Below are 25,485 nucleotides of genomic sequence, written 5' to 3' on the forward strand. Positions count from 1 at the left end.
GGTGAAGTGGTGCCTGGGTTCTCAGTCCTTCCCGCGCCGGGCAATGCGCTTTGTACGCGAGCTGGAGACCAAACGCTCGAGAATCAAAGGGGGTCAGCGAGGCATTTACTGGCTTGTTGTGCCAGCGTAACTGGTCTGCTCCGATGGGAGCAAAAGCCCCCCCCCCCATCGCAAAAGTGGGAAAACTAACTCAAAAGAACAATTTGCCATAAATTTTCCTCTTGCAGAGTTTTGACACACCCCCACCCTTCCCATAGCAGAGGTCGCAGTAAGGCCACGCGGGTCGCCGTCCCTGCCGCGGCGCTCTCCGCTGGGCGCTCCCCTGAACTTGCCGGATTGGAAGCGCACTCGGCGGTGGAAGGGAGGCGGCTGTGGAGAAAGAGCTGCGAGGGCCCGGGCGCTGGACCCATGACTGACAGAGCCGATGTCCATTCATAGTCTCGGGCGGGAGAGGGTGTTCGGAGAGCCGCGGCCCCTTAGCCAATTGCTGTCAGCAACATGTGGGGGGGGGGGACATCGCTATAGCAACCGGTGGCTGGGCCGCGAGCCGCGCCGCCGCCGGCCGGGTGCGCGCCGGGCCGGATATAAGGCGGGGCGCGGCGGCCGCGCTGGATGGAGCTGCGCGCGCGGCCGGTGGCCCTGCGGGGACTGTCCCGCGTCGGCCCCGCGCCCGTCCTCGCCGCGCCCCGGCCCCGAGCGCCTCGCCTCGGGGGCCGGGCCAGAGCGGCGCGCTCCCAGCCCGGCGGAGCGACCGCGCAGAGCTGCCGGCGCCCGCGGGCTCCGAGCCGGTGCCGCAGCCGCCGCTGGAGCCACAGCGCACGGCACCTTTGTCTACGCCGGCCTCCCGAGAAGTTTGTGGTCAGAAGCGGGATGGACCCGCTCGTCTGTGGCTCAGGCGCAGGCAAACGACGAGCGGTGGTGATGGCGCCGCGGCTACCCGCGGCCGCCGCGCCCCGAAGCTGTTCGGCCCGGCGCACGCCACCCCCCTCTCCGGCTTGGGCGCTGGGCACCGGCCCCTCCGCAGGTAACCGGGAGCTCGGGGCCGGGGCGCGGGCACCGGTACGGTTGCAGGAGAAAGGAGAGGGACTGGGGTGGGGGAGGGAGGAAGCAGGAGGGATCCACCGAGGGCACCGCCGGGCGGGTAGGTGGCAGGGCGCGGAACCAGAGCTTGGGGAGGGGGGAGGGTGCGCGTGGGGGCTTGGAGGGGCAACCTGGACGTCGGAAAGCCCAGTGCAGGGGCCGACTCAGACTCGAAGCAGGACACCTGTCAAAGCCTCTGGCTGGCGGGAGAGGTCTGAGGTCATCCCCCCCAGTGGGTTTGGGTTGGACATCCCAGGGTGACCCGGCTGGTGGTGATTGAGAGGGGTGGCAGATGTCCCACCACCCCCCGGGGCCCCCTGGACACCAGCAGGGCTGGGCTGGGGCCCTCGCTCTTGGACTTTCCGCAGGCACCCGGGCAGTTCAGACCGTGGAGAGAGAGGGGCGTGGGGGGGTGGGGCGCACGCTGATGGGCAGGGGTGTGGGGAAAGGAGCGGAAGCTGCGGATGAGCAGCCAGAATGGAGGGGAGCCAGCGCGGGGATGTTTTCCTCCTGCCCATTTTGGGGCGCTCTTGACTGCCTTCTCTCGGTCCGGGAGCGCGCCTTCGCCTTCGGGGTGTTTCGGGAAAGGGGCTGGGGATGGATGCGCGGGGAGGAGCCAGCGAGGGGCAGGTGGGGCCGCGGGTGAGATCGCAGGATCTTTCGAGCACCCCCCGCCCCGGCCCGTTGGAGAAGCGCCTCGGAGCGGCCGTCTCCCCTCCCCCAGACGGAACCTGCGCTTTCTCTGCCCCCCCCCCCAGGCGAGGCGGCCGCGCGCTCGCGGAGAGAAACTTCGGAAGGAGGGACTTGGTTTCCTGCCTGCCTTCGCTACCTGTGCGGCTCCGAACCGTGGCCTCCTTCCAGGCTCTAGAGAAGTCCCACTCGAGGCGGTCAGGCGGACCCCAAAAGGAGGGGTTGAGACCACCGCAGAATTGGCTTGGGGGCCGGAAAGAGTCTCCCGCCCTTTTGTGTCCCCAGTGCGCTGGCCTGGCCGCGCTGCACGCTGGACGGTTGGGGGCTTCTCCGTCACAGTCGCCAAGGCCTCGAAACGCAGCGCGGCGTCTCAGCCTCCTCGAGGGCAGCGAGCACCGTCCCCGCGCAGGTCCCCGCGGGCTGGCCCCGCAGCTCCGGCCTTGCCGCCGGCCCCCTGCCCCTGCGCGCGCTCCCGCTCTGCGTTCCCGGTCCCCAGCCGAATCCGCAGACCGCGGTCCCTGTTCGGCCGCCGGAGCCTCTCCGCCTGGGGTCTCGGGCGCAGCGTGTCCACGTGGTCTCTGCCCAGTCCGCGCTCCCCGAATTTAGAGGCGAGGGAAAGTGCGGGGAGGTTAGGGTTTGTGTGCGGGAGGGGGAGGGAAGCTCGCTCCTTTTTATCAACCCGAGAGGAAACGCCCCCCACCCAGCCAAGCACACCCATTTGGCTCCCGAGAAGGGGGTGGCCGTGGCGGGGGGAGCACCGCAGAGACGTGCGCGGGCAGCCTTGCGGTCCCGGGTGGATGGAGGCGGGCGTCGTTGGGGACCTCAGCCGGTGCCCGCGGACCACGCGCTTTGCTGCGGGGAGGCTGGGCCATGGCATTGTCCCCTCGGGGAAGGGGGCCGGGACCTCTTGGAAACCGCTCAGTGCTGTGAGTACTGGGGGCCCCAGGAGCCCTTGCCCCGGGCGCTGCGGCCTGTCCCGCGCTCCGGCCCGACCTCTCGGACACCCGCGGGCTCTGCAAGCGAGGGAGCCGGGGACCCGGCCGGGGAGGTGAGAAAGCCCGCGGCCGGTCCAGCCAGGCGGGAGCCCCGAAACAGACCTGCGCCCCAAGGAGCGAGCGCCACGGCGGGGTCCTGACCGCGAGCCGGGCGAGCGCAGGATGGAGCCTCTCCGCCTCGGCGGAGGAGGAGGAGGGCGGGGGGGCTCCGGTCCTGGAGAGGGTTTGGCTCTGGCGGGGAGAGCTCCTTCTTCCAGACCTCGGCGTCCCGGAAAACACCTGACCTGACCAGGAGGCGCGGGAGTGCGCGCGTCAGAGCAGGCCTCGGGGACCGATTTGCACGCAGAAAACACGGTCGGGAGCGGGCGCATCAAGTGTGTTGGCCGAGTGTGAGTCCGTCTGCAGTGAGGACGCAGGTGGAGACTCTGAACGGAGGCTGTGGCAGGATTTCTCTGGGGGGCCGGTCCTGCCCGGTCTGCTCTCAGCTGCCCGGCCTCTGTTCTCCCCGAGACAGTTTGCGATGGACCCAGCTCTGCCAAAAATCAGTTCACACGGGGTAGCCTTCTCCCTTTAAACGTAAATGCCGTAAATCTTCCACGACATCTTAAAGCAGAGGAGTTCCCCAAAACGGATGTTCTAGGAGCACTTAAAGCTGGTAAATAGATAATTTATTATCTTTCGCATATTTATTTCTGTGTCTATGCCAGAAAAAAATAAACAAGTGGCTTATTTTCAAACAGGATATCCCCACTTATTTTCATTTAAGAATAATTATTTCTTGGACATTCTTTTCTCTAGCCTATATAGGCTTTTTTTTTTCTTTTTCTTTTTCTTTTTTTTTTTTTTTTTTTTTTTGGCTACTTGAATGGCAGATTTGCAAGTACAATTTCATCTGTGCTACGAACAATGGCTTTCACTTGCACAAAGGATTTCTTCCACCCTGGATTCAGACCGAAATGCCTCTTGCTCTGATAATAGCTTCTGAAAAGATTTTGTAATGCAGAGAATTAATACATGATTATTTCCGCCTGACTTCTCTCATTTATGAGAATTCTGTGGCAAATTCCAAATTAAAAATAGTTCAGTTAACAGCTTTAAAAAAATACTTTTAAAATATTTTAAGACACTGCCCTCCCCCCCATATTTTTAAGTTTGGTCATTCCCATAGCCTGAAAACTATGAACAATTTTGAGAGGCTTTACATAGTTACCACATTTTAGTAAGTCCATTTTAGTAAATCGAGCACAAAATTTTCAAATAATTCTAAAATTTTTCATCTGGGAAAGCAAAGACAGATTCATTAAAGCAACTCATTAATAGCTTCTAAAATCGAATTCTAAATTTTACAGGCAAAGGGATGGGGGCAGTCCCAGGTCAAGGGGCACAGGGTGAAGCTCGGTTTGCAAAACCAAGTCCTTGGAAGGAAACAGATGAAAACATGCACAGATGAGAAGTTTCCCAGTAATGAAATGAAATGCCTGGGACCATAAGTTTTGGAGGCAAGTGTGTTTTCAAATTGAAGTCAGTGGCTTGGGCCTGGGGTGCTGCTGTTAACGGTTCACAGGCTTGGAAAACGCACACTGTTGCTACTGGTCCCCAAATATTTGTTACCATGAAGTTTTGTGTTTGTGTGGCCGCCTTAGTTCTCAAAACCAAGTCCGGGCATAAAATGTTCTCTTTTCTCTCTCTCTCTTTTCTTTTAAGCTTACCACATGGACAGCTAAAGAAAAAAAGTTTTGAAGATATTTTGCCATAAATGGCTCAGAAGACAATGTAAAGAAAGCCCCATGCACCGTCACTTATGAGCACAGATCAAAATACTTTAAATAGGTCAGGACAACGTCTGTAGTTTCTAATTCCTAAGAGCAACTCCGCAAATTGTCTCTGTGGTCACATTTATCTTAAGTCACCGCTTCCGCAGTATTTTACATCCTAAATTCAAGGAGTTGCAGGTGGCAGTGGTTGAGTGGAAGTAGCATGCAATGTTGTGCCGCAGGGTACTGTCAGGATCATCTAACCTGATATAAAGTTGACTTAATGATTCCTGATTATTTTTGAAAACTGTACTTTTCCTGCGTCTGGAACTTGGCATTAAGTGCTTGTGTGTGTGTCTCCTACCTCCTGGGGTGCACAGCTACCAGCGTGCCTGGGTGACCTCTCTGCCACCGTACAGTTCCGCTTTTACAAGACGCCCGACTGTAAATGTCAAAGTCATAAATATTTCAGCATTATTTTCTTTCAATTCCAAGTCAAGACTGACAGGATGCCTCTAATTAGTCGAGGGCTCTCTGCAGGGCCCAGCCCCAGGACGAAATTTGGGGAAAGCACATGTAGTTCCAGTTGCTCAGCCTTGGGGTGCAGGGACCAGAAGTGGAGGGGGTTGAGGCCCCCCCACCCAGGTCGCACCTGGAGCATGTGGCAGCGCAGACGCCCTCTCCAGCGGATATCAATCGGGCTCATTCTTTTCTCTTAAAGCTGGTTGTTAACGGGGCTTAGAAGTTTTGTTTTCTTCATTCCACAAAAACGAAAGGAAAGAAGCATAATGTTATTTTAAATCGATCGCTATGCCAACGAGGGGAGTTCACTTTCTTTACTTTTTTTTTTTTGAGTATTTTCTATGAATTTTCGTTTCTTCCGGGATTCTAACACCTGACTAGCAACCAGCAACAGTTCTTCCTCGTGCTGGACCCCTCCTTTCAGCGCAGGGTCGGACACGGGGGAGCAGCGGGAGTGGGCCAGGAAGAGTAACCTTTCCGGTCTCAGCCCAGCAGCCCTGGGCCGGCCCAGGATCCTGCGGGGCCAACGTCACAAGCCAGGCGGGTCTGTCTGCCCCACAAACGCCTTCTGGCTCAGACCCCCTGATTCCCCGCCGGTGCGGCGCCCTCCCCCCTACAAACCCTCGCGCCCACGTTCCCGCCTGCGACCTGCGAGCCCCCCCGCTGTCCCGGCTCTCCCACCCGCCGTCCTCAGCCACGGACCCTTCCCCTGGCTGCACGAAGGGCCTCCTTTCGGGTATGCTGCCGGAGGCTAACCTGGGGGCCTTCCTCCTGGCCTGGGACTAGAGGACACCGTAGAAGATGGGACTCAGCGGGCAGGGGGTCCTCCCTGGGCACGGAGGCGCTGGGCAGCTGGGAGGAGGGAGAGCGGATCGGGGAGGAGGGACCCAAGGTCTGGGGCGGTCACTCTCGACATTCTTCTTTGACCTGTGAGTTAGCTCCGCCAAGGGGGCGGCGGTTAAGCCCTGTTTCTCCACCCGCGCTTGCCCCCGCATCGTGGGTCCCGGTGACCGTCGGTGTCCCGGCTGGCCGCGACACGGCCTGGGAAGAGCTTCGGTGCGGCTCCCTCCTGAGTGTTCAGCCTGGAGTCTCTCCTTCGCCCCAGACCTGGGCCAGGTTGAGTGTGGTCATTGCCACCTGTCTCCTGGCCTCCGGCCTGGAATCAGGTGACAACCGGGCCACCTCTGTGTCCCTTACACGGTGCGCCGGCGGCCACCCTGCTCAGCGGGACCCCTTGTGCCCGACTGCCCGGCACCCTCAGCCCCGGCCTTGGTCCCTGGCGCGCGTGCGGCCGACTGTCGGGGCGCGCTGTGCGTCCTCTGCGAGCCAGGCCGGCCACCGCACGCGTGTGCGCTCACGTCGCCGGGCGGGAGGGAAGGTTCGGGAAGTCCCTGTTCCCGGGCCCCGTCTACCACGTGGGCGCGAGGGGTCCTCCCGACGCCTGGGCGGGATCCCCGGCGCTGGCGCTTGGCCTAAGCGGGGACGCGGGCACCTCCCGTGGCCTGTCCCGGGGCGGGGTGGGGGGACGCGTAGTGACGGCCAGGAGGACCCGGCCCGGGCAGGGGGACAGCCGACGCCCCTCCCTCGGCCGCGCCGCCTCCTTTGTTGTCCCGGCAAGGTTTGCCCAGGCGAGGCTGTCCCGCGGGGGGCGCGGGCAGGGCGAACCGTCCTCCTGGAAACGCCCCCCACCCAGGTGTCGATTCGGCCGCGGGACGCAGACCCCTGGCGGCGGCGGAGACCCCGGGCCTCGAGCCTCGCAGGCGCCCTGGGGCTCGCCGCGGCCCGAGGAGCGAGAAGCAGCGCAGCGCGCGGGGCCGGGGAGCCGGGGCGGCCGCGCTCCCTCCCGCCCTGCCGGGCCTCGCTGCGCCGGGTGGGGTCCCGGCGGCTTATTCACGCCGCTCCGGCAGGCGTGCGGCGGGAACGCGGGCGGCGCGGCGGGGTGGTCCGCGGCTCCGCCAGCTTTCACCTTCCCGCGGCGGCCGTGCGGGCGCGGAGGGGGCCGAGCCGGACGGGGCAGGGGAGGGGTCGGCGCCGGGGGCGGCCGCGGGACCGGCCACACAGGCCTTGGGCAGTCCCGCGCGCCCCTCCCGCGCCCCCGCCGCCGCCCCCACCCGGGGCCCTGCCTCTCCCGCCTCCGCCCTGCCGGATCCCTCCCCGCGCGGTCCCACCCGCCCCGGCCCTCCCCTCGCCCCGGCCCCGGCCCTCCCCCCCGCCCTCCGCGGGCCTCCCGCCGCTGGCCGGCCTCGTCGTGGTCCTCGGAGCCGCGCATCCAGGCAAGAAAATCCAGCGTCTTTTCTCATTTAACCCGCGTTTCCATCAACTCAGCCCCGGCACCAGCTAATCCGCGGCACCGAAGGCAAAAGGAGGCTAATTAATGACCAGCTTTTCCAGTCAAGACCGGCGATAATTGCTTTGGTGGCCTTTATGATTACAAGATAAAAATGGCTCGGCCTGACATGAGGCCCTGTGTACACTCGGAGACGGGGGACGAGGAGGTGGGAGTCTGGGTACGGAGCAGAAAATTGCTAATAGGAGAGACATAATGAATAGGCCGGCCAGGCATTCATGGGGAAAAAATCCATTTTGTTACCACGCGAAATTAGGTGGTGGAAAGGAGTTTGCTAATTGTTCTCCTCTTGTAGCAACCGGGGCGAGGCGGGGGCGCGCGTCTCCGTTCACTCCCCAGCAGGGGCGGGGGGCGTCGCGGCCGGAGCCGCACGGGCCCGTCTTCCCGGGCGCTGGTGCCTGCGGCTCACGCACCTGCGGCCGAAGCTGAGGGCGAGCACCGCGCGCCTTTTGCCCGCGGAGACCAGCGAAGTGCACCCAAAGGATCCCCTCACCCGCCCCCAGAACAATGAGAATCTGACGGTGTGTCTCCCTGACACTCCGCACCGCGGAGGGGGCCCTCGTGGACCTGCAGATCCTTCCAGGGAAACGCGCGGAGGTGCGCGGGCGCTGGGCTGTGTCCCGCGGACGCGCGGGCAGAGGGGTCGGGCGGGTGCCGGCCCGGGGAAAGGTTTCTGCGCAGGCCACCCTCCTGCGGTCTCCCAGGCTGCGGACCTGCCCCGGCTCCGGCTGTGTGCTGTAGAGTTCTCTGACCTCCCTGTGCCCCAAAACATTTGTGGGGCAAGCTCGGGACACACTGGGGTATTTTCCTCACGCCTGTTCAGAAGAAGGGACGTGCACTTTTACTTAATCCAATCAGCTGCCAAGACTATGTCTTTGTGGTTGGAAAGATGGTGGCCTTCAGGAAACCAAGTAAGGCCTCCAAGTTTCCTTTTGAAAATGTTGCCGTCTGTGGCACGCTAGTTAGAGATGCCTTCTCCATGGTTTGAGGGCTGCTGTTTGGATGGCCCTCCTGTGGCTGCGTTAATGCCAGCACAGCTCTGGGCTGAGCCTGAGTTTGCAGGGCGGAAGGGTAGTTTCTAGGAGGTCATAGTCTGTTCGGCTCACAGGGCTCCTTCTCTCCTGTTCTGCAGAAAAGCAAACTCAGGGTTCTGCCACACGGAGCTGAGCAAGAGGACTCGACCCCGTTCATCGTGCTGACCCTGGTCTCTGTCGTCGCCATGGTTGGAGTCCTCCTGGCCTCTGCGGTCATCTACTGCCTGCGCCACGCCTCCCACTCCCGGCTGCAGGAGAAGCTCTCGGGGCTCGGGGAGCACCCTGGCCCGGATGCCACCGCCGCCTACCAGGTAGGGGTTCAGATGGGTTCCGTTCATCAGTGCACGGCCTGCGGCCCCTCCCTGGTCCCAGCGCTCTGTGTAGTCATGGCTCCGGTTCTTTGGGGAAAACGGTTTGAAACTGTCCATCAGAATTCACAGAAATGCCTCGGAACCACAGTTTTGTTGCCGTGTATTAATCTTACCCTGTTCTCAGCTGGTCTGTTAGAGTGATAGCAGGTTGCTCATTAGAAATGTGGAAAAAATATGAAACATGAATTATGTATTATCTGTTATCTTTCTTAGTTTGGCCACTGTTCATGAAAAATGCCAAAGTTGCAAGATAAATGGGTTGCATAGACGTTTGAAGATGTCTCTTAAATCATCGACTTCCTCCGGGTCTCCTATGAAAAGATCCTTTGCCCCGATCTATCGCTACCCCCTGCCAGTCCCTGGATAAAGTGTAATCTAACGCTGATAAGTGCAAAGTGAGCCCAGGGCGTCTCGGTGAGAGCAGCGGTGGCTGCCGGGTGCCGGAGCACACCTGGACGCAGTCCGCAGCCACTGAGCATGGGAGGAAGGCAGGACAGGAAAAGGTTTCTGGACGCTCTGTAGCACCTGCTTCCGCCTTAGTGACGTCCTGGGGTGACACTGAGCCCCGGGTCTGACAGCAACGCCAGCCCACCACGGAGGCAGGTCAGGGCACAACTCTCAGTGTCCTCCCCTTTGGGAAGGTAGAATACTTCATCATTGCTTTAGAAATCCAATCAATATGTATTTCTGAAACATTTTCTCCCCTTGGAGGAGATTCCTCGCTTCCTCTACTCACATGATGATGATGGTGATAGGTCTGTCTTGTAAACAATGCATCGTATTTTACAATAATACGTAAGTTGAAGAGTCCGCCATCACAGTTACATGGGGAGGAGGTCTCAAGCTTTTTCTGGAACTGCCCCTCCCTCCACACTGCCCTGCAAGGTGCCTCCCAGGAGCACGCGGAGCTCGCTGCGTTTGCTCTGTGGGCCACCCTGACACTGGCCCACAGGAGGAGCTGGGATGAATTTATAAAATCACCGTGTTTAAGAGGGACCAAGAGATCGCTTTCTCCCGCAATTAGAAAATTCTTGGTATTGTCGCCCAAGAGAGAAAAGCACTGGATTTTGGAGGAGGCCACAGGCTGGTCAGTGTGATCTTCTCTTATAAAGAAATGGCACCTTCAAACGTGTGGGTGGTGGTGCTTCAGCCCCAGCGCACGGCTGTGCTTCAAAGCAAGAGAAAAATCACGTTTGAAGAAGAAGCCCTGAAAAAAAATGTCACATAAACTAGTAAGAATTTATCCAGAAATTCTATTGAGCGAGACCATCGGTGTGGGCTGCTGGGCCACATCTGTGCCAGGACATAAATAAATTATCACACCAGTTCTGTTCTGTGTGCCGGAGACGGAGATCACACAGGGCTGGGTTTTTAGAAAGCATGGCATCCTTTGATACACTTTGAAATTCAAATATAAAATATTGATAGAATGGGAAGGTTGGACTTGCACAAATGACTCAGTTTGGCAAAAATGCAGGTGGAAATTGCACACTTAGAACTGAGTTTGTGATAATTAACAGAAAAAAACCTTCCCAGTGACAGCTCTAATTAATAGTATCTGTAATTAAAATCATGCCCTTCCAGCAGGAAAATTGTTTGAATTTCTTGGAGTGACCTTTTTGCTGTTCCTCCTGGGGGCATGGTGGTTAAGTTGATATTGATTTTATAATGAGCTCTGGTTTGTTTAATAAGAATCTGTAATCCAGACAATAAATGAAATGTGTGCTTTCCTTCAATCCAGATTAATAAGAAGGGGAGGAAAGGCACAGGAAAAAACTTCTCTTTAGAAAATATGATCTAGGAAAACTTGGAAATGAAATGAAATTATTATTTCTGATGGGCTTAGTTCTGAAATCACCATGAAATACCTTTCAGGGAGCTGCTCTGATTAAATGCAGACATCTGACCCACAGCGGGCAGTCTCCTGGCCGGAAGATGCCAGCCAGCGGGGTTGGGATTTTGGCACTGTCACCTCTGGGTTCCGCTGAGTCATGCATGAAGGGCTCTTGTCCCTGCGCTACAGATAGCGGATGTTTACGTTTGTAAACGAAGCAGGTGTGAATTTCCAGCCGCAACCACACTGAACTTGGCTTTTCCGGAGCGACACCTGAGACCCCCCTTCCAGCTTCAAGTCTGTCTGAGAAGTTGTTCCGAGTTTTGCAAACATAAAAACCGTTTCAGGAAAAGTTGCCTGGATGCTATACTTTTTTTAAACCGTTGAACTTCTGCAATTCGCTGATCCTCTGATACAAGTGACGTTTGGCTGAACCTGCTCCAATTCCCAGCACCGGGTGACGAGGAAAACAGAGCGATTTTACACCGTCCCTCAGTTCATACACCATCATTTGTATAAACTCTCCAAAAGAGACGAAGGTTGTTGTGCACGGAGGTTAGAAGTAGCTGCCTGGGATGAGGAGTGGTGGGCGGCAAGGTAATAAGTTTTACTGACGTCAGAATGTGATCTTGCCCTTTATGGAGGAACTAACTGTTCTCAGACGGAGGCTTTGGGTCCACAGGAAGGACGGGGAGCTCAGGGCTGGTGCTGCACAGGAGAGACGGGGGCCTCTGGAGTGGGAGCTCTTCTTCCCAGAGAGCCAAAAGAGACGGTCCGTCTGTGTGCAGGTAAACTGCAGGGCAGTGGCCTCGTTGCGCAGGGCAGACCCCCGCAGCAGCAGCCATGTGTGAGCCCTGGCCCGCGTCGGCCCCGACAACACACCCCTTCCAGTATCTGCCCTCCCAGGCCCTGGCGGCCAGTGCAGAGCCCCCGTGTGCTCATAATTCACGGTCTGCAGCTTTGGGGAAGCTACAGTGCGTTTGTGGAGTGTTCTAGAATCATCTGTGGGCTTGTCTTACAATTGTTTCAAAACAGTGAGTAGTCTGCAGTATTCGGTCCCAACACAAACACGTTGAAACCTTTTCTCTTCTTCCTCGGGACAGAACTATTTCGTAGACAGAGTCGGCGTCTTAAAGCTTAGTTTGTGTGTGTGTGTGTGTGTGAGATATTTTGGTTTGCTTTACCTGTTGGAAAATCAAATATTTCCCGATAGACTCTTACACGTTCGCACTTAACCAAGAGATCAGTCTTACGAGATAATCCATCAAGGTTAATTTCTTCAAACTTGGAAGAACAGGGGATGTTAACTAGGAGAATAATTGAAATCCATCTGGAAAGGCCATTTTTTTTAATGGCCTCCAAACTCGTCCCCGGTGTTACTGAACGTCATTTTTTTTTCTTCTTAATCTATAAAACATAACGTATTTGGGTTAAATTGGTACTTCGTCACCTAAAAAGATAGTTTCTTTACTTTTACTCTCTTTTCTCCCCCGAAATTGGCACGTCAGCGCACAGCATCTATGTCACATGCGTGCGTGCGCCCACGTCGGTCTGCTTGCCGCTGGCGTGTGCGGTTGGTGTACAAGGAGGGAGCTGCCGGGCCCAGCGCAGGACAGGCGTCTCCTGGCTCGGGAGCCCTGCAGAGGGCTCTGCGGAGGGCCGTGATTAGGTGGTCGGAACAATCCCGACCTCTCTCTGCGAGTCTCTGCGTGTGTCCTTTCCCTGCGGCATTGGTCACCGTGGAGCAGGAGTCCGGTGCTCGCTGTGCCACTCCCCCGAACCTACACGAGGGCACAGACTCCACAGAATTTCCAGAAGCCTCTTGCGATGGGTTATTTCCCCACGCCCGCACACTCCCTGAGGGAACCAGACCCCGAGGGGAGCACGCCCCTGGGCGCGGTGGGCATCCCACACACGGCCATGATCAGCGAGGGACCCCACGTTAGATGCCAGGTGGCTGCTCTCCGTGGGGCTCCCTCCACTCCGGCCGGCAGCTATGGCCCAGCTTCTCCCCATCGGGCCACGGGGGACCCCGCCCCTCGCAGAGGAGGGCGTCTGTCGCGAGCTTGTTCTCCGGGGCCTCAAGTTCAGGGACCCTCTTTCTCGAAGGCAGTTTGATCTTTTGTAACTGGTACACTCGTTAGAGAAGCGTTTTCCGTTCTAGGTGGAAAACGGGGTCTCCTGAGGTTTCCCTGACCCCACCTCGAGCTCCTAGAATAGCCTGTTTCCGACAGCTAGGTATCAGTCAGAGACAACGGGCTTTCTTGGCTTTACACCTAAAGTTTCAGGTCAAAGTAACTTTGGTGTGACGCCCCAGCAAGTGAAATCTACCCTGCTTCATAGAAGGAAAACCTCCCTCGAGCATTCCTGAAGAACTTGGGTTTTTCTCCCAACCCAGTCAAGCCTGAGAATGGGGATTTTGCTAATTTTGCCTTTCAGGAAGTCGCAGCTGGCACCTGAAGCCTTTCGACACTGAGCTGATGTCTCATCCGGTCGAGGGGCGGCCTTGTCCTGGGGTCCTGAGCTCCACGACCCCAGAAGAAGGCCCAGGCCTCGCTGTGAATTAAGTCAATGCTTCTCCGCGCAGCTGCCTGAGACCCGGAGGCGAGCTTGCAGACTTCGTCCTGCCGCGAGGAACGCGTCCGCCCCGCGCATTCCGAGAACCTGTGTGTGTGGGCGTGTGCCTGCAGGTTCCAGGGATCGATGTTAGGGCCGCGAGCTCCGCTGAATCTTCCGGATTCCTTTCCACCCTGGGTCTGAGTGCCGTCCTGTGAAGTGTGAATCTGTAGTGTGTTTTTCTCATAAATCTTACATTTTCCAGCCTGCAGGTTCCCGCTGCCGTGGCTGTGTGCCCACTCTCCAGTTTCTGTGCAACACAGCTCCTCCAAAATAGCTCCTAAGATTTGGAAATAAATGGAGAGGAGGCGGAAGGCTGGAAAGATTGCCAAAAACATATCTAAACACAAAACTGAGACATGTCGTTGTCCCAATATAGCAAGCCATCTCCCCTGATCAAACGATAATAATCAGATTAGGCTTAATTAGAAATAGCCGAGCGCTCACTGAGCTACGGGGAAGACAAAAGCTTGGAGGGGCTGGTGCGAGGGGTCCCGGCGCCGGGAGGCTGGGTCTTGTCTGTGTGTCTCTGTTGCTGGGTTTCTGTCGGACATTCGGTGGGTCTGGAGTTCACTGGAATAAGTGTTTGTTAAGGAAAGACGGGAGGGAGAGGGTGCCAGCTTCACCTCTCCTGTGTCAGGCCACTTGCCGCCGAGGGGGTCCCGTCGTCCATGAGGGCCAACAGGAGAGGAGGCACCCCCGAGGGGACGGTGCATGTCCTGGCGGGGCTGCCGCGGAAGGGCCCGCCTCGGGGGTGGTTCGCGCAAGTGGGAGATTCTGTTTCAGTCCAGGTGTGTTCAGGCGGCAGAGGCCAAGGGAGGGCCCTGCACACGCAGGAGGCTCTCTGGGTCCCGTCTTCCGCTCCCAGGCCAGCCCCCCTCCGGTGCCCGCCAGGGCCCCAGGGGCACTCTGCAAGCCACACTGGACCCCAGCTTACCCCATGCGGCCACGTGGGGAAAGTGAGCATCAGGTCAGCCTGACTTGTCCCAGTCCCAGAGCGGGCGCAGAGCTGAGTTAGGGCGACTTAACGGCATTTAGGCCCCTCCAGTGCGCTCTTCCCGACGCACAGAGGAAGCCAGAGGGCCCAGAGCACCCACACACAGGACAGGGGACCTCCTTGGAGCCCCAGACCTGGTGGAGCCCCTCTGCCTTTCTCTTTGCGGTGTAAGGTGCTGTGGCGGCATCGGGGTTGGTCAGATTCACTTCTATGCTCCGTTTCTGACTTCTTGAACACAAGGAGTTTGCATGAAACCACAGGAAGCCTCAGTAAGCAACACAAGACCACACGTGAGGCCGCTGAGGGAGGGCGCCTCGACGGGCTCACGACGGACAGGCCCGGGGGTCCTCTCACGGGGGTGAGAGCCCCCACGAGGACAGGCCCGCGGAGCAGGAGAGGACAGGCGGGGACATCCTCCGTGTGCACACTGGAGGCAGGGGCCGACTCCCGGGCACAGACAGGGCCCCCGAGCCAAGAGCTCCTGCTGGGGACTAGGTCATTCCTCCCCCGGCAGCTCCCCTGTGCTGAGGGCAGCGGCGGGGGAGCCGCGGGCACGCCTGTCCTCCGGCTCTTCCCACTCATGGTGCGCTTCTCAGTTTCAACATTTCTTTCCCAACACTGACACTCGGGGGACAAGGAGACTGTGATACCTCCCTCCCGTCTGGGCCTCGTGCCTCCCTGTGCCCGCCACACAACGGGATGGAAGGAACTGTGTGCCCTTCACGGGGCTGCTGAAGGTCAGAAAAGGTCACGGAAGTGTAAATGCATCTCAGTTCTAAATCCCATGTGCGACCGTCATTTGTGGCGATCGTGGGCGCTGGTGGGCCTCGAGTCGTCAGAACTGCTTGGTTCTTGCTGCTCCCCTGCTCGCCGCAGTCCGGTGTGTCGCTGGCACGGCTGCTCCCCCCCACAGGCCCCGATTCAGAGAGGGGCACGTCTTGTAAACCAGAACTCGAGACGGACCACCTGTACAGGAAGCACGTAAGTCCAGGGACATCCAGACTTCTGGAAAGTTCAGCACCTCCTCGGGAGGACCACTAGGGTGGGTGCAGGTGTGGAGGGAGCGCCGGGCTTCTGTGGGTGCTGCCAGAGAGCAACAAAGCCGCCCCTCACATCGTCCCCGGAGGGAGGGGGACGCGGATGAAACTGGGGCCCACCTCGCGCCCCACACACCGGCCTTGGGGACTTAGTGCAGGGGAGTCATCCCACGGCTGTGTGCCCGGAGACAGGCTGCCCCCCGAGTCTCAGAGGGGCTGTCGAGCTACTCTGAATGAGGGGTGCTGGTGGGAGAGGCTTATGGCGTGAAGGGAAACATGCAGAATGGACTTGGCAGGCGTTAGACCAAAATGGCAGGAGGAGGAAAGGCCCTCGGGGGGTCCCCTCAGGCGCGGGGGCCGGGACCGGGTGCAGGGTCATTGCACCACGATATACCGACGTGCGGCAGGCCCAGAGCTCAGGCTTCCAGCTCGGACAGGCTTCCGCACCGGCTTCCCCCGCTCCCCGTCGGGGAACACAGCCTGCACGTGCCGGGGGAGAGGCCGGGGGGACCCTGTGAGGTCAGGCTCGCCACACGTGGGGATGACACACTCAGCAAGGCCCGGGGTCTGCCTCGGGGTCGGCCTCGTGCATGTCCGCGCTGAGCAGGGCCTGGCAGGTGCGCCCGGGGTGCCGGAGCCCAGGGGGACCCTCCAGTCCGACTCGAGCCCTCGGGGGGCCTTAGGGAGCACGGCCTGAGCTGAACGGCACAGAGGAAGATAGGCAGGAGACAAGGGGTCAGGGCGGGGAGCAGTAGCCTGAACCTCAGAGCCGCAGAGGACGTGTGTTTGCGAGCCGGGAGGGCTTCGCAAGGAGCAAGTGCACGCTCGGGCCCCAGGGACTCGGGCGTGACAGGGTCCAAGTGTCGAAGGGGGAGCGTTCAAGGTCATGAGAGGAAGAGCCACTTGGCCAGGAGGCCCCCTGCCCCGGAGGCACAAGTCCCACTGGTTCGGCCGTCTGTCCTGTCCGGGGACAGACTGCATGTCAGCGTCACTCCCGTCCAAGGCCCGAGGTCCCCACTCCCTCCTCCACCCTGGTGCCGTGTGCGGATCCCGTGTCCGTGGAGAGTCGCCCTGCAGCTCAGAAGTGGCCAGTGGGCAGCTTTCCAGAAAGCTGATTTCTTCTAATGAAAGAATCACGTTTTCTGTAACAATAAGGATGGCAAAGACCGTTCGTTCACTCGCAGCTTCCCCGTAGGACCAGTGTACACCAGTGTGGAGACGGTGCTTGAGACAAACAGGGCCGTGGTGGTCCACAGAGAGCTTGGGGTGACCCAGGAGGGCTTCCTGGAGTAGGTGAGCAAGAGACGCACTCAGGACATGATGTGGTCTGTTGAGTGTCGCAGTCGCGTCTTAGGCAGGGAACAGAAAGGACTTTTCCTCTTGGGTTAGAGAAGCGACCTGATTGGGTTTCTCTTCTCCATCTAATTAGTCATCCCTAAACCCTGTTCCTCAAAATATTTCCATCTCCAGTGGGGTTCTCTGCTTTGGGAGGATTGCTGATAATTAAGGATGGAAACTTGGTAGGTCATTTCTCTATTAGCAAGTACAAGATGTTCACAGTCTCCAGTTAGGAAGGTGACTTGTGAAAAAGATTCACTCCGGATGTTCAAATAAATAGCCAGGATGTGAGGGTACTCGGGCCGCGACACCGGCCACCCTGGTGATCACCAGGGTCGACCCGGCACATGGGGCTACCGAGGCAGGCGTCTGCTTCCTCCCTTTCCGCGCCACATGTGCCCCTGCCAAAGCTGCGCTGGTCGAACAGGACCCCCCCATTCCCGCAGAAGAGGGCCCGGGCCCCAGGCACGCGCGTGCCCGCGCTCAGGGGCCGCCAGACCAGCTCCACACATCACATGCGCGAGGACGCCAGGCAGTCAGGCCCAGGACTCCAGACATGCCCAGACGAGGCGCTGCTGGGCCGGCTGCCTTCCTTAAGGAAAGTTTAAGGATTCTTAAACCCGAAGTTTAAAAATAAAGCAAGCAGCAGAATTACGTGTCTGGGTCTACGTTTGTGTGTGTCTCTGCGTATGGTTATTTGGAAAACGGGAAAGGGAAGATTCAGAGATGCTTCCGTGAGCCAGTAAGGCCCAATGCCTTGAGATGCTAATCCCACATCCCACAGGGTGTTTGGAGAACGCGATCGCGACGTACAGCTCTAAGCTGGGGTGGACTCTGGCGTTCGTCGTAGGTCAGCTGAGGAGTTTGGGTGATAAGCATTAGGATTGCTAATGGCAAGGAAATCAGCACCCACGTGCGGCTAGGCTTCAATTCTCCAATGAAACTTCAAAAAAGTCTGGATTTGTTCCATGAAGGAGCGTTTTATCACTTTCGTTTCTTGTGAAGACAACAGAGCAGAAGAGTAACCAGGGAGGCAACACGTGTTCCTGGAAGCGCACCTCTCGTGACCCCGAGCGGAGACCGGGAGTGGGGGACGCGCAGTACGGGCTTGTTCGTAAAACCCAGTGCTCGCTCAGAAGGGACGTTCCGTGCAGTTCTGTGTTTGGGGACTGGGTCCTCCGCCCTGGCGTGCCCGTCCTCTGCCACATTCACGGAGAATGAAAATCCTGAGTCTGGTGGCCCCACACTCTGAAACTGAAACACGAGGGGAGACCGGGACCAAACCTCCGACTGTCCTTGGCCGCACGGAGCTGCCGGTCTCCTGACCCCGCACGGCGGCCTCCCTGCCCCTGCGTGCGTGGGGCTTCCTGGGCACGCCTTGAGTCTGCAGGGCTCCGATCGACTCCAGGCCGGGAAACCCAGCGAGCCCGGCAGCACCCCAGGCCCCCGCGCCTCGAACCCTCCCAACGTCTCACTTCCCACGGCGCTGGCCCGAGTCACAGGACGGCACCCTGGCTGGACTGAGGCCATTGGAAGCGCAGACTTCCTCCGAAGGTCAACACCGTGCCCTTCCTGGACACGACAGACTCTCAGATACTCTGACGGGGCCTCGAGGCCAGAGCCCTTCACCCTTTCCCGGCAGAGGAAAGCCACTGCACCGGGGCTCCTCGGAGCACTCTTGTGGCCTCGGGCCGCTGGGTCGCCGTGCGGGGCAGCTTCAGAGGGAATCATCCGGTGGACCACGTGCAGCCCCCACGCAGAGAGGCAGCTGCGAGGGGGCCTGGCCTGTCCCCACCCCCAGGCCCTGCCCTCTGGCTTAATTAGGTGCCGCCGCAGAGTGGAAGGACCTGAATGCATCTGTGCCCCGCCCGGCCCCTCGCAGCGCTGGGGATGTCCCCTGTGCTAGTCTGCCGCTGAACCTTTGTGCAGACCGCTCGCCCCCACTCGGCTTCACCCTTGCAGATCATTCCCATCTGTCAGCCTGCGCGGACCCCACAGCCTCGCCGAGCCTTCCCGCCGAGCCCGGGGGGCCTGAGCTGCCGCCCACACCAGCACCCTTGCATCTGGACGCTCGGTTTGCCCTGACGCGGCCCTGCGCGTCCGTGGTCTCCATCACTCGCCATCTCGCTGGGCTTCCTTCCCTGCCGCGGCGCACTGAGACAGGCCTGGTCCCTTCCCTGCCGTGTCCTTCCGTGAACGTGAGGCCCACCCTGGGTCCCCGAAACGCCCGATCTGCTTGATAAACGCGCGGCCCCGGGGCAGGGGACCTTCTGGTGCTCGATGGGTGCACGACACTAAGACACGGGCGTGAGCGGCGCTGGTGAGGGGAGGGTGTACACCGCGCCCCAGACCGTCCCCGCTGCCGGCCGGCTCGCGTGCTGCCCCGACGTGATGGCGCCGTGATGACAAACAATCGGAAGGCATTACCTTTTGAGCGAGAGGGAAGTTAGGACCAGGACAGAAGTTTCCTACAGAACACCCCCTCCCGCTCAGCCCGTGTCAGGCCCGGGTTGCTCTGAAGTTTATTTTTGACGGACTCGGTGACTTTGACTCGTCCGAGTTTGAACCGTGTGTGGGGGGCCGCCCTAGGCCGGCTGCACTCACAGAGGCGGAGTCCACGGGGCTGGAGCCTCGAACTCGGAAGGCATCGGGGACTTCTCAGGATCGCTTGCGACCACGGCGGGAGGGTGACGGCTGCAGGACCCCGCACGCCTGGGGTTGGTGTCTGTCGTCAGACCTGCCGCGCAGATGCGGACCGGCCCGGCGGCTTGGGGCCCCAACGGCTGCGTGTCCATCCGAGGGGCCTCGTCCACAGCACAGCCCACTCCGGGGTCCCGTGTGGGCCGTGGTTCCGGAAGCCCACGCCGAGTGCGGGCTGTCGGAGAAGGACGCTTACTGACACGATGTGCTTTCCCTCCTCTGACGAGTTGGATTTGTGTCGGGAGCGGAGCAGAAGACGAGGGCACCTTTGGTCTTAAAGGAGAGGCAGCCGCAAAGAAGAGCGGGTTTCAGGCACATCACACGCGTGCGGACAGAGTCGCGCGTACTCACTCATGGCCTTCAGAGCCGCCCCGGGGGGCGTGTGCCACCTGCGGGGGTCCCGAGACGGCAGGAAGCCTCCGGACTCGACAACGGTCTCGAGCTGCCTCCTGAGGCTAGACAGTCCCCAGGGAGAAGGAAATGGCCTCTGTCCTCGAGTTCGGGAGGCGAGACGTAGTTCTTGTCCTGATGACGGGAGGACGGCACCGGATGGCCGTGCCGTAGCGCCCGCTGTGGGGTCGCGCCAGCATGCGGGGCAGGGAGAGGGCCAGCAGTTCATTTCATTCTTTCCGGGGGCGACTCGAAGACCCTTCTAGATTCAAAGACTCCGGAAAAGCATTTTCACTTCTATAAGTTAAAATGTGTTTTTGAATTTTATTTTGAGAAAACATCGTGCAAAATGGGGTAAAATTACTCAATATTTCTTGGCAAACGGTGTTTATCATGGAGCTGTTTTGGTCAGGTGACGACTGCTGTGGAACCCAGCACTTACGTAACCCAGCTGCACCCTGGACCAGAGGACATGGTGTGCCGCCCCAGCGGTTATGAGGGTGGCGATGGTGGGGGACGCCGCCAGCGCCCAGGGAATGGCCAAGCAAGCAGCCATCCTGCCCGGGTTCTGGAGCTTGGGTTGGGATTTGCCCCGGAGAAACGTCCCTTCCGTGTGGCATGGTGTGCTGTGTTGTCCCACGGTCCAAATCACTGAGAAGTCTGGTGGAGGTGGGGAGGGGGTGTCCCGAGATGGGCAGCGGTGGCCACACGTCAGAAGGCTGGTCACGTAGCATAGCTGTGAACTGGGCCCTCCATCCAGGGAGCAGGTGCGGCTCTGACCCAGACAAGGGATGAGCCGCCCAGGGTGCCTGCTATGGCTCTGACCCCCGTGGGAGGATCCTGTTTGTCTCCCAGACTGGCCATGGCCCTGTGTCCCCACAGTGTCTCCCACATGTCTCCAGTGTCCCCCAGTGTCCCCTAGTGGTCCCTAATGTCCCCAGGTCCCCCTGTGTCCCCCTAGTGTCCGCCCATGCCCTGCAGTGTCACCCAGTGCCCTCTGGTGTCCTCCTATTGTCCCCCAAGTGTCCCTTGGTGTCCCCATGTGTCCTCCAGTGCCGCCCAGTGTCCCCCTCTGTCTGCCTGTGTCTTCCCTGGTGTCCTCTGGTGTCTTGCTCGTGTCCCCCCAGTGTCCTCCCCGTGTCCCCCTCTGCCCCCCACTGTCACCCCAGTACTCCACAGGGTCCCTCTTCTGCCTGCCAGTGCCCCATGTCCCCCAGTGTCTCCCAGTGCTCCCTGGTGTCCCCATATCCCCCGTGTCTCCCCATGTCCCCCAGTGTCACCACAGTGTCCCCCCAAGGTCCCCCAGTGGTGCCTCAGTGGCTCCCCCGTGTCCCCTATGTGTCTGCTTGGTGCCCCTGAGCATATCCCTCGGTGTCGCCCTCAGTGTCCCCCGTGCATCCCAGTGTCCCCCCGTGTCCCCCTGGGGTCCTCTAGTGCTCCCCGGCATCCCCCGTGTCCTGTGATGTTGGGGAGAGTCCTTCTAGCACTCACCGAGCTCAGAGCTCGTTTTCTTCCCACAGTGGTCGTCCTCAGATGGGCTATTTACGGTAAGAGACTTTACGCAAGCTGCGTCCCCGTAAACCTGTCTCCGCGCCCCCGCCTCCCCGGCCCGCCACGTGCAGCAGTCCCTCGCAGGCCCGCTCAGGTCCCCGGGGAGCCTGCCTGGGAACCCCACTGTGGACGGGAGAGGGGAGCAGACACGCCATCCTTTCTTGATGCGCCTTTTCTTTTAACGGGACAGTGGAGCCAGGCTGACAGCCTGGGATGTGTTCCCTGTCCTTGTCCCCACACGTGTTCTGAACACTTCACTTAGTCTTAATCCTACTGAGTGAGAGATTTCATCCATCCTGAACACCCCTCATTTTGGTGTTCCTTATCACAAAAGTCACACAGGTTTGATTTAGAGAAAAAAAAAAATGAGCAAAATAAAAAAGTACATAAACCGCCTGTCTTCCCGGCCGCGGGCAGAGGGTCTCCGTTAGGATCTCCGGGTGCCCTCCCGGGTCCCCCTGGGCTTGCTTCTGCGTTGGGGGCCCTGCGAGAAGGACCTCCCTGCGGCCCGGGCGCCAGGCGCGTCGCCCGCCAGCCGTCCCGGGGGCCGCCCTCCGGGGGCTTTGTGCTCCATTGTTCGCTCTATCTGTGGGATCGCGCCGTGCCCCGTGAGCCGAGCGGGGTCCCTCCCCGGAGAGGGCCGGCTCCTTTTCAGCCCGCTCAGTGCTTTCTGCGGCCTGGAAAGTAATTGGCTGTCCTCCCTCGCAGCCTACCCTAACGAGCCGTCCCCCCGCCCGGCGGCTTTGTGCCCTCCTCTTCAGTTCTGCCCTGTTACCGCAAATCACGCTCTCCAAACAGCCCTAAAACTCCAGCCGCCCTTTGTGGACACACTTGGGCAGCGAGCTGCTTTGTTCCGATTGTTCCTTGAAAGGTACAAAGCGGTTTTTCTTAAGCCTTTGTCGTCTTGGTCTTTCTTTTGGCAGAATTTGGGAATGACAGGTCTTTTCTATCAGAGCGATTCCCACTCTCTGCAATTTTCCCCCATCAGATAAAGATTGGAGAAGTGAGACATTTGCATTATTATGTGTGTGGAGGGATTTCTGCCCCCAGAATCCTATTCAGCTTATTTTCTGCAAATTGTGTTACAAAGAAGTATGGGACCCTCCGGGGCTCTGCGGAGACACCCCAGGGCCTCGGCTTCCAGTAGCAGAGGGCCGGCGGCCTCTCGGGCGGTGGGGGCTGTGGGGTCGGGAGGCGGCAGCGGGCCTGCATCCTGAGAACGTGGGGCTCTCTGGACTGACCCTGCTCAGAAGGGTCCCGCCCGGGGGCTGGGGAAGGGGGCCAGGGGGGCCCGCATGTGGGGGGCTCTGGACACACTGGAGACAGCCCCGCGCCACGCAGGGGCTGAGGCTTTGAGTTTCCTTGGAGAGCTGAGGACACCTGGGTGCAGGCACTCGTGCTTCCGCCTTTCCTGACAAACAAAGGCCCCCTCGGGCATCTCAGATCGTGTGACCCAAGCTTCACGGGTCTACTTTGCGTCTACTTTGTGATCAAACCCTTAAATGTCGGGGCCTGAAAACACTGTTGTTTTCCTGTGTAGAAATCCCGTTCTCTGGTTGCTGCGGGAAGGGCGGGGAGAGGCCCCTTCTGAAGACAGCGGTCCAGCGCCACCCTGGCTTCCATGTGGCCGGTGCTGCTGTGGTCCGGCAGGGCCGGCATCCCAGCGCTGGGGCCTGGCCTGGTGTCCTGACTCCGTCCGCCGGCCGTGGAACCGCCCTGCCCGCCCCCGTGCCCGGGCCTGAGGGAGCCCGAAGCCCGGCAGCAGGGACAGGCCAGGGTGGTGCTGGGGGCCTCAGCAGCAGCCGCTTCTAGAACCTGCCTCGCCAGCTCTGCGCGGTCAGGAAATGGAGACCCGGGATGGGTCGAGCCTCTCATCCCATGTCATGCAGCTGGCAAGGAGCGGAGCGGGATCCCGACTCCCCGGGCCAGGCCCGCAGCCTTGCTGTCACCTGCCTCCGTCCTGGTCACGTCTGCACGTGGGTCTCTACACAGCCTGGGGGCTGTCTCCTGCCTGCGTTCTCCATCTCCAATGGATTTCTCTTTCCGCTGCAGGATTTTCCCTAAAACGCTAGTGATCTGACCGTGGATGGCTGCTGTGGGAAGGTCTCCCACGAAACTGCGTCACCTTCTCATTGTGCACACACGGTCTCCTCGGGAACGTGAAATGGTCTGCATCTGTTTTCTTCTTCTTTTTAAATAAGAGTGACTTACCACTTATTACATGGCAGGGACAATATTTTCTTTTCTTTTTTTTAAGATTTTATTTATTTGACAAACAGAGATCACAAGTAGGCAGAGGCCGGCAGAGGGTGGGGAAGCAGGCTCCCCGCTGAGCAGAGAGCCCGATGTGGGGCTCGATCCCAGGACCCTGAGATCATGACCTGAGGCTTTAACCCGCTAAGCCACCCAGGCGCGCCTGCATCTGTTTTCTCAAGAACTTTTTTTGCACCGTGGCAGGTGGGGGCACAGCAAGAGGGGACAGAGCAGAGATGCGCAGATGGGTGGACCCCCCAGAAAGACCTGGAACCCATCTCCAGAGCTGGATAGCCTGGAACTATGGAGCAGCACATTCCCAAAATAAGTGACTGACCCTTTCGCTCTCTGGAAAACCATTCTCTCATTCACGCCCGCACTGGCGTTTTCTTCCTCATTTGATGAGCAAAGAAAAGCGATTTGGTGAAGCTCCCAGGGGAGGTGAGTCGTGAGCCCGTCGTGAGCTCTCTGTCCCGCAGCAGGTGCGCGTGGGACACGGTCCCGAGTAGGTGTGGCTCTCGGGTGCTCGGCACCTTGCAGCAGCATGACTGGGCCCAGGGCGGCCGACTGGGAGCCGTCTGAAGGGGGTCGCGTGACTTGCTGGCTGACCCCACGCGTGGGTCTGTGACTCGGAGCCGTTTGACGAGACCTGTCTTTCTCCTCCTTCATAATTAACTGCTTCTCGGTGGTTGAATCCCATGAGTCACGACACGAAGATGGTAATTGTCTTATAAACTCGAAGCGGTCAAGCCGAATGCCATTTTCATTAACGTGGTGCTACCCTGACCATGATTTAAAAACTGAAGTGGATTTAGTCTGGGTTTTAAACGTGGGAAGATTGTTGGTGTTTCACGAGGGGCTGGGAGGCTCGGCACTTCCTTTTCCAGCCAAGGGAAGTACATTTGGGAAAAGTCTGCGGTGCTCAGCACACGGTGTGCCCCGCACAGGCCGTGCCGGGGTCCCCGCGGAGCGCTGGCCTGGAGGGCGAGGGCTGTCGTGATCTTCCCGGTTCCCGCCCTGGGGGCGAACACCCACGATGGGCCTGCCTCTCCTTTCACGGCATCCATAGCCCAAGCGCAGGGACCTGCCTCACGGGTGTTGGGGATCCCCGTTGTGCTTGCTGCCGGGATGACAAATCAGAGGCACTCGGGTGGCCCTGGGCCAGCCTCCAGGTTTCTTCCGGAGCTTGTCTGCGTTCTCTGTTGAGCGGTGCCCGTCCTCTCTTGCTCAAGTGAAACCGCCCTGTGGATGGCCATGGCCCTGTATGTCAGACTGTCGCTTGGTGACGCGGCGCTTGTCGCGGCCGACCGAGTCTCTGCTCTGTCCTACACGGGCCCCCCGCAAGCCTGACGGTAAATGCGGGGCAGGGAGAGCGGGGAGCGCTGGGGCCCGATGGCATTTCTGGGTAACGGAAACAAATGCTGCAAACTTCAAATTACATTTTAAATAATGTTTATGCCCAACCCATCGCTGCCCCATCACAGCCTGTGGGTCCGAGAGGTCACCCCTCCACGTGTCTCTGTGTGACCTGCAGCTGCCTCTCCAGGTGCCGATGAGACTTTGACGGGAAGAGTGTGGCGTTGCCTACAGGCCAGTGGAACTCTCTGGTCTGAAGGGAGGGCAGAACCTCTCCCTCTCCCCAGGCAGCTCTGCTGAGAGAATCGCATTTGCACAGTGCAGGACCCTATGCCTGACCCCGACCTGACCCTGACCCTGCACCAGACTCAACCCTGCACCTGAGCCTGTGCCTGACCCTGGCCTGACCCTGACCCTGCACCAGACCCTGACTTACACCTGGCCCAGCACCTGATCCTGAGCCTGAACCAGACCCTGTGCCTGAGCCTGACCGAGAGCCTGGCCCTGCCCTTGACCCTGCGCCTGTGCCTGGCTCTGACCCTGACCCTGACCCTGCTCTTGACCCTGAGCCTGTGCCTGACTCTGACCCTGACCTTGACCCTGACCTGACTCAACTGAGT

The 25,485-nt window shown here is 59.5% G+C and overlaps 2 protein-coding genes across 2 annotated transcripts in view; both read left to right on the forward strand.

Moving 5' to 3' along the window:
* The window catches only part of PTPRN2 (protein tyrosine phosphatase receptor type N2), a 612,016-nt gene that overhangs the window by 504,551 nt on the left and 81,980 nt on the right, over nt 1-25,485 (forward strand). The window contains exon 11 of the mRNA XM_045086284.1: nt 8,521-8,733. Coding sequence (XP_044942219.1) covers nt 8,521-8,733 — 213 coding nt within the window. The remainder of the gene's footprint in view (nt 1-8,520; nt 8,734-25,485) is intronic.
* Nucleotides 1,037-4,813, forward strand: LOC123393643 (translation initiation factor IF-2-like). The gene is made up of 3 exons (XM_045086296.1): nt 1,037-3,181; nt 3,280-3,420; nt 4,115-4,813. Exon 1 carries the CDS (start codon nt 1,545-1,547, stop codon nt 2,820-2,822), a length of 1,278 nt encoding a protein of 425 aa, XP_044942231.1. The 5' UTR covers nt 1,037-1,544; the 3' UTR covers nt 2,823-3,181; nt 3,280-3,420; nt 4,115-4,813.

The sequence above is a fragment of the Mustela putorius genome, unplaced genomic scaffold (genome assembly GCF_011764305.1).
Source record: "Mustela putorius furo isolate JIRA1106 unplaced genomic scaffold, ASM1176430v1.1 tig00000929_pilon_pilon_pilon, whole genome shotgun sequence".
NCBI classification, from domain to species: Eukaryota; Metazoa; Chordata; class Mammalia; order Carnivora; family Mustelidae; genus Mustela; species Mustela putorius.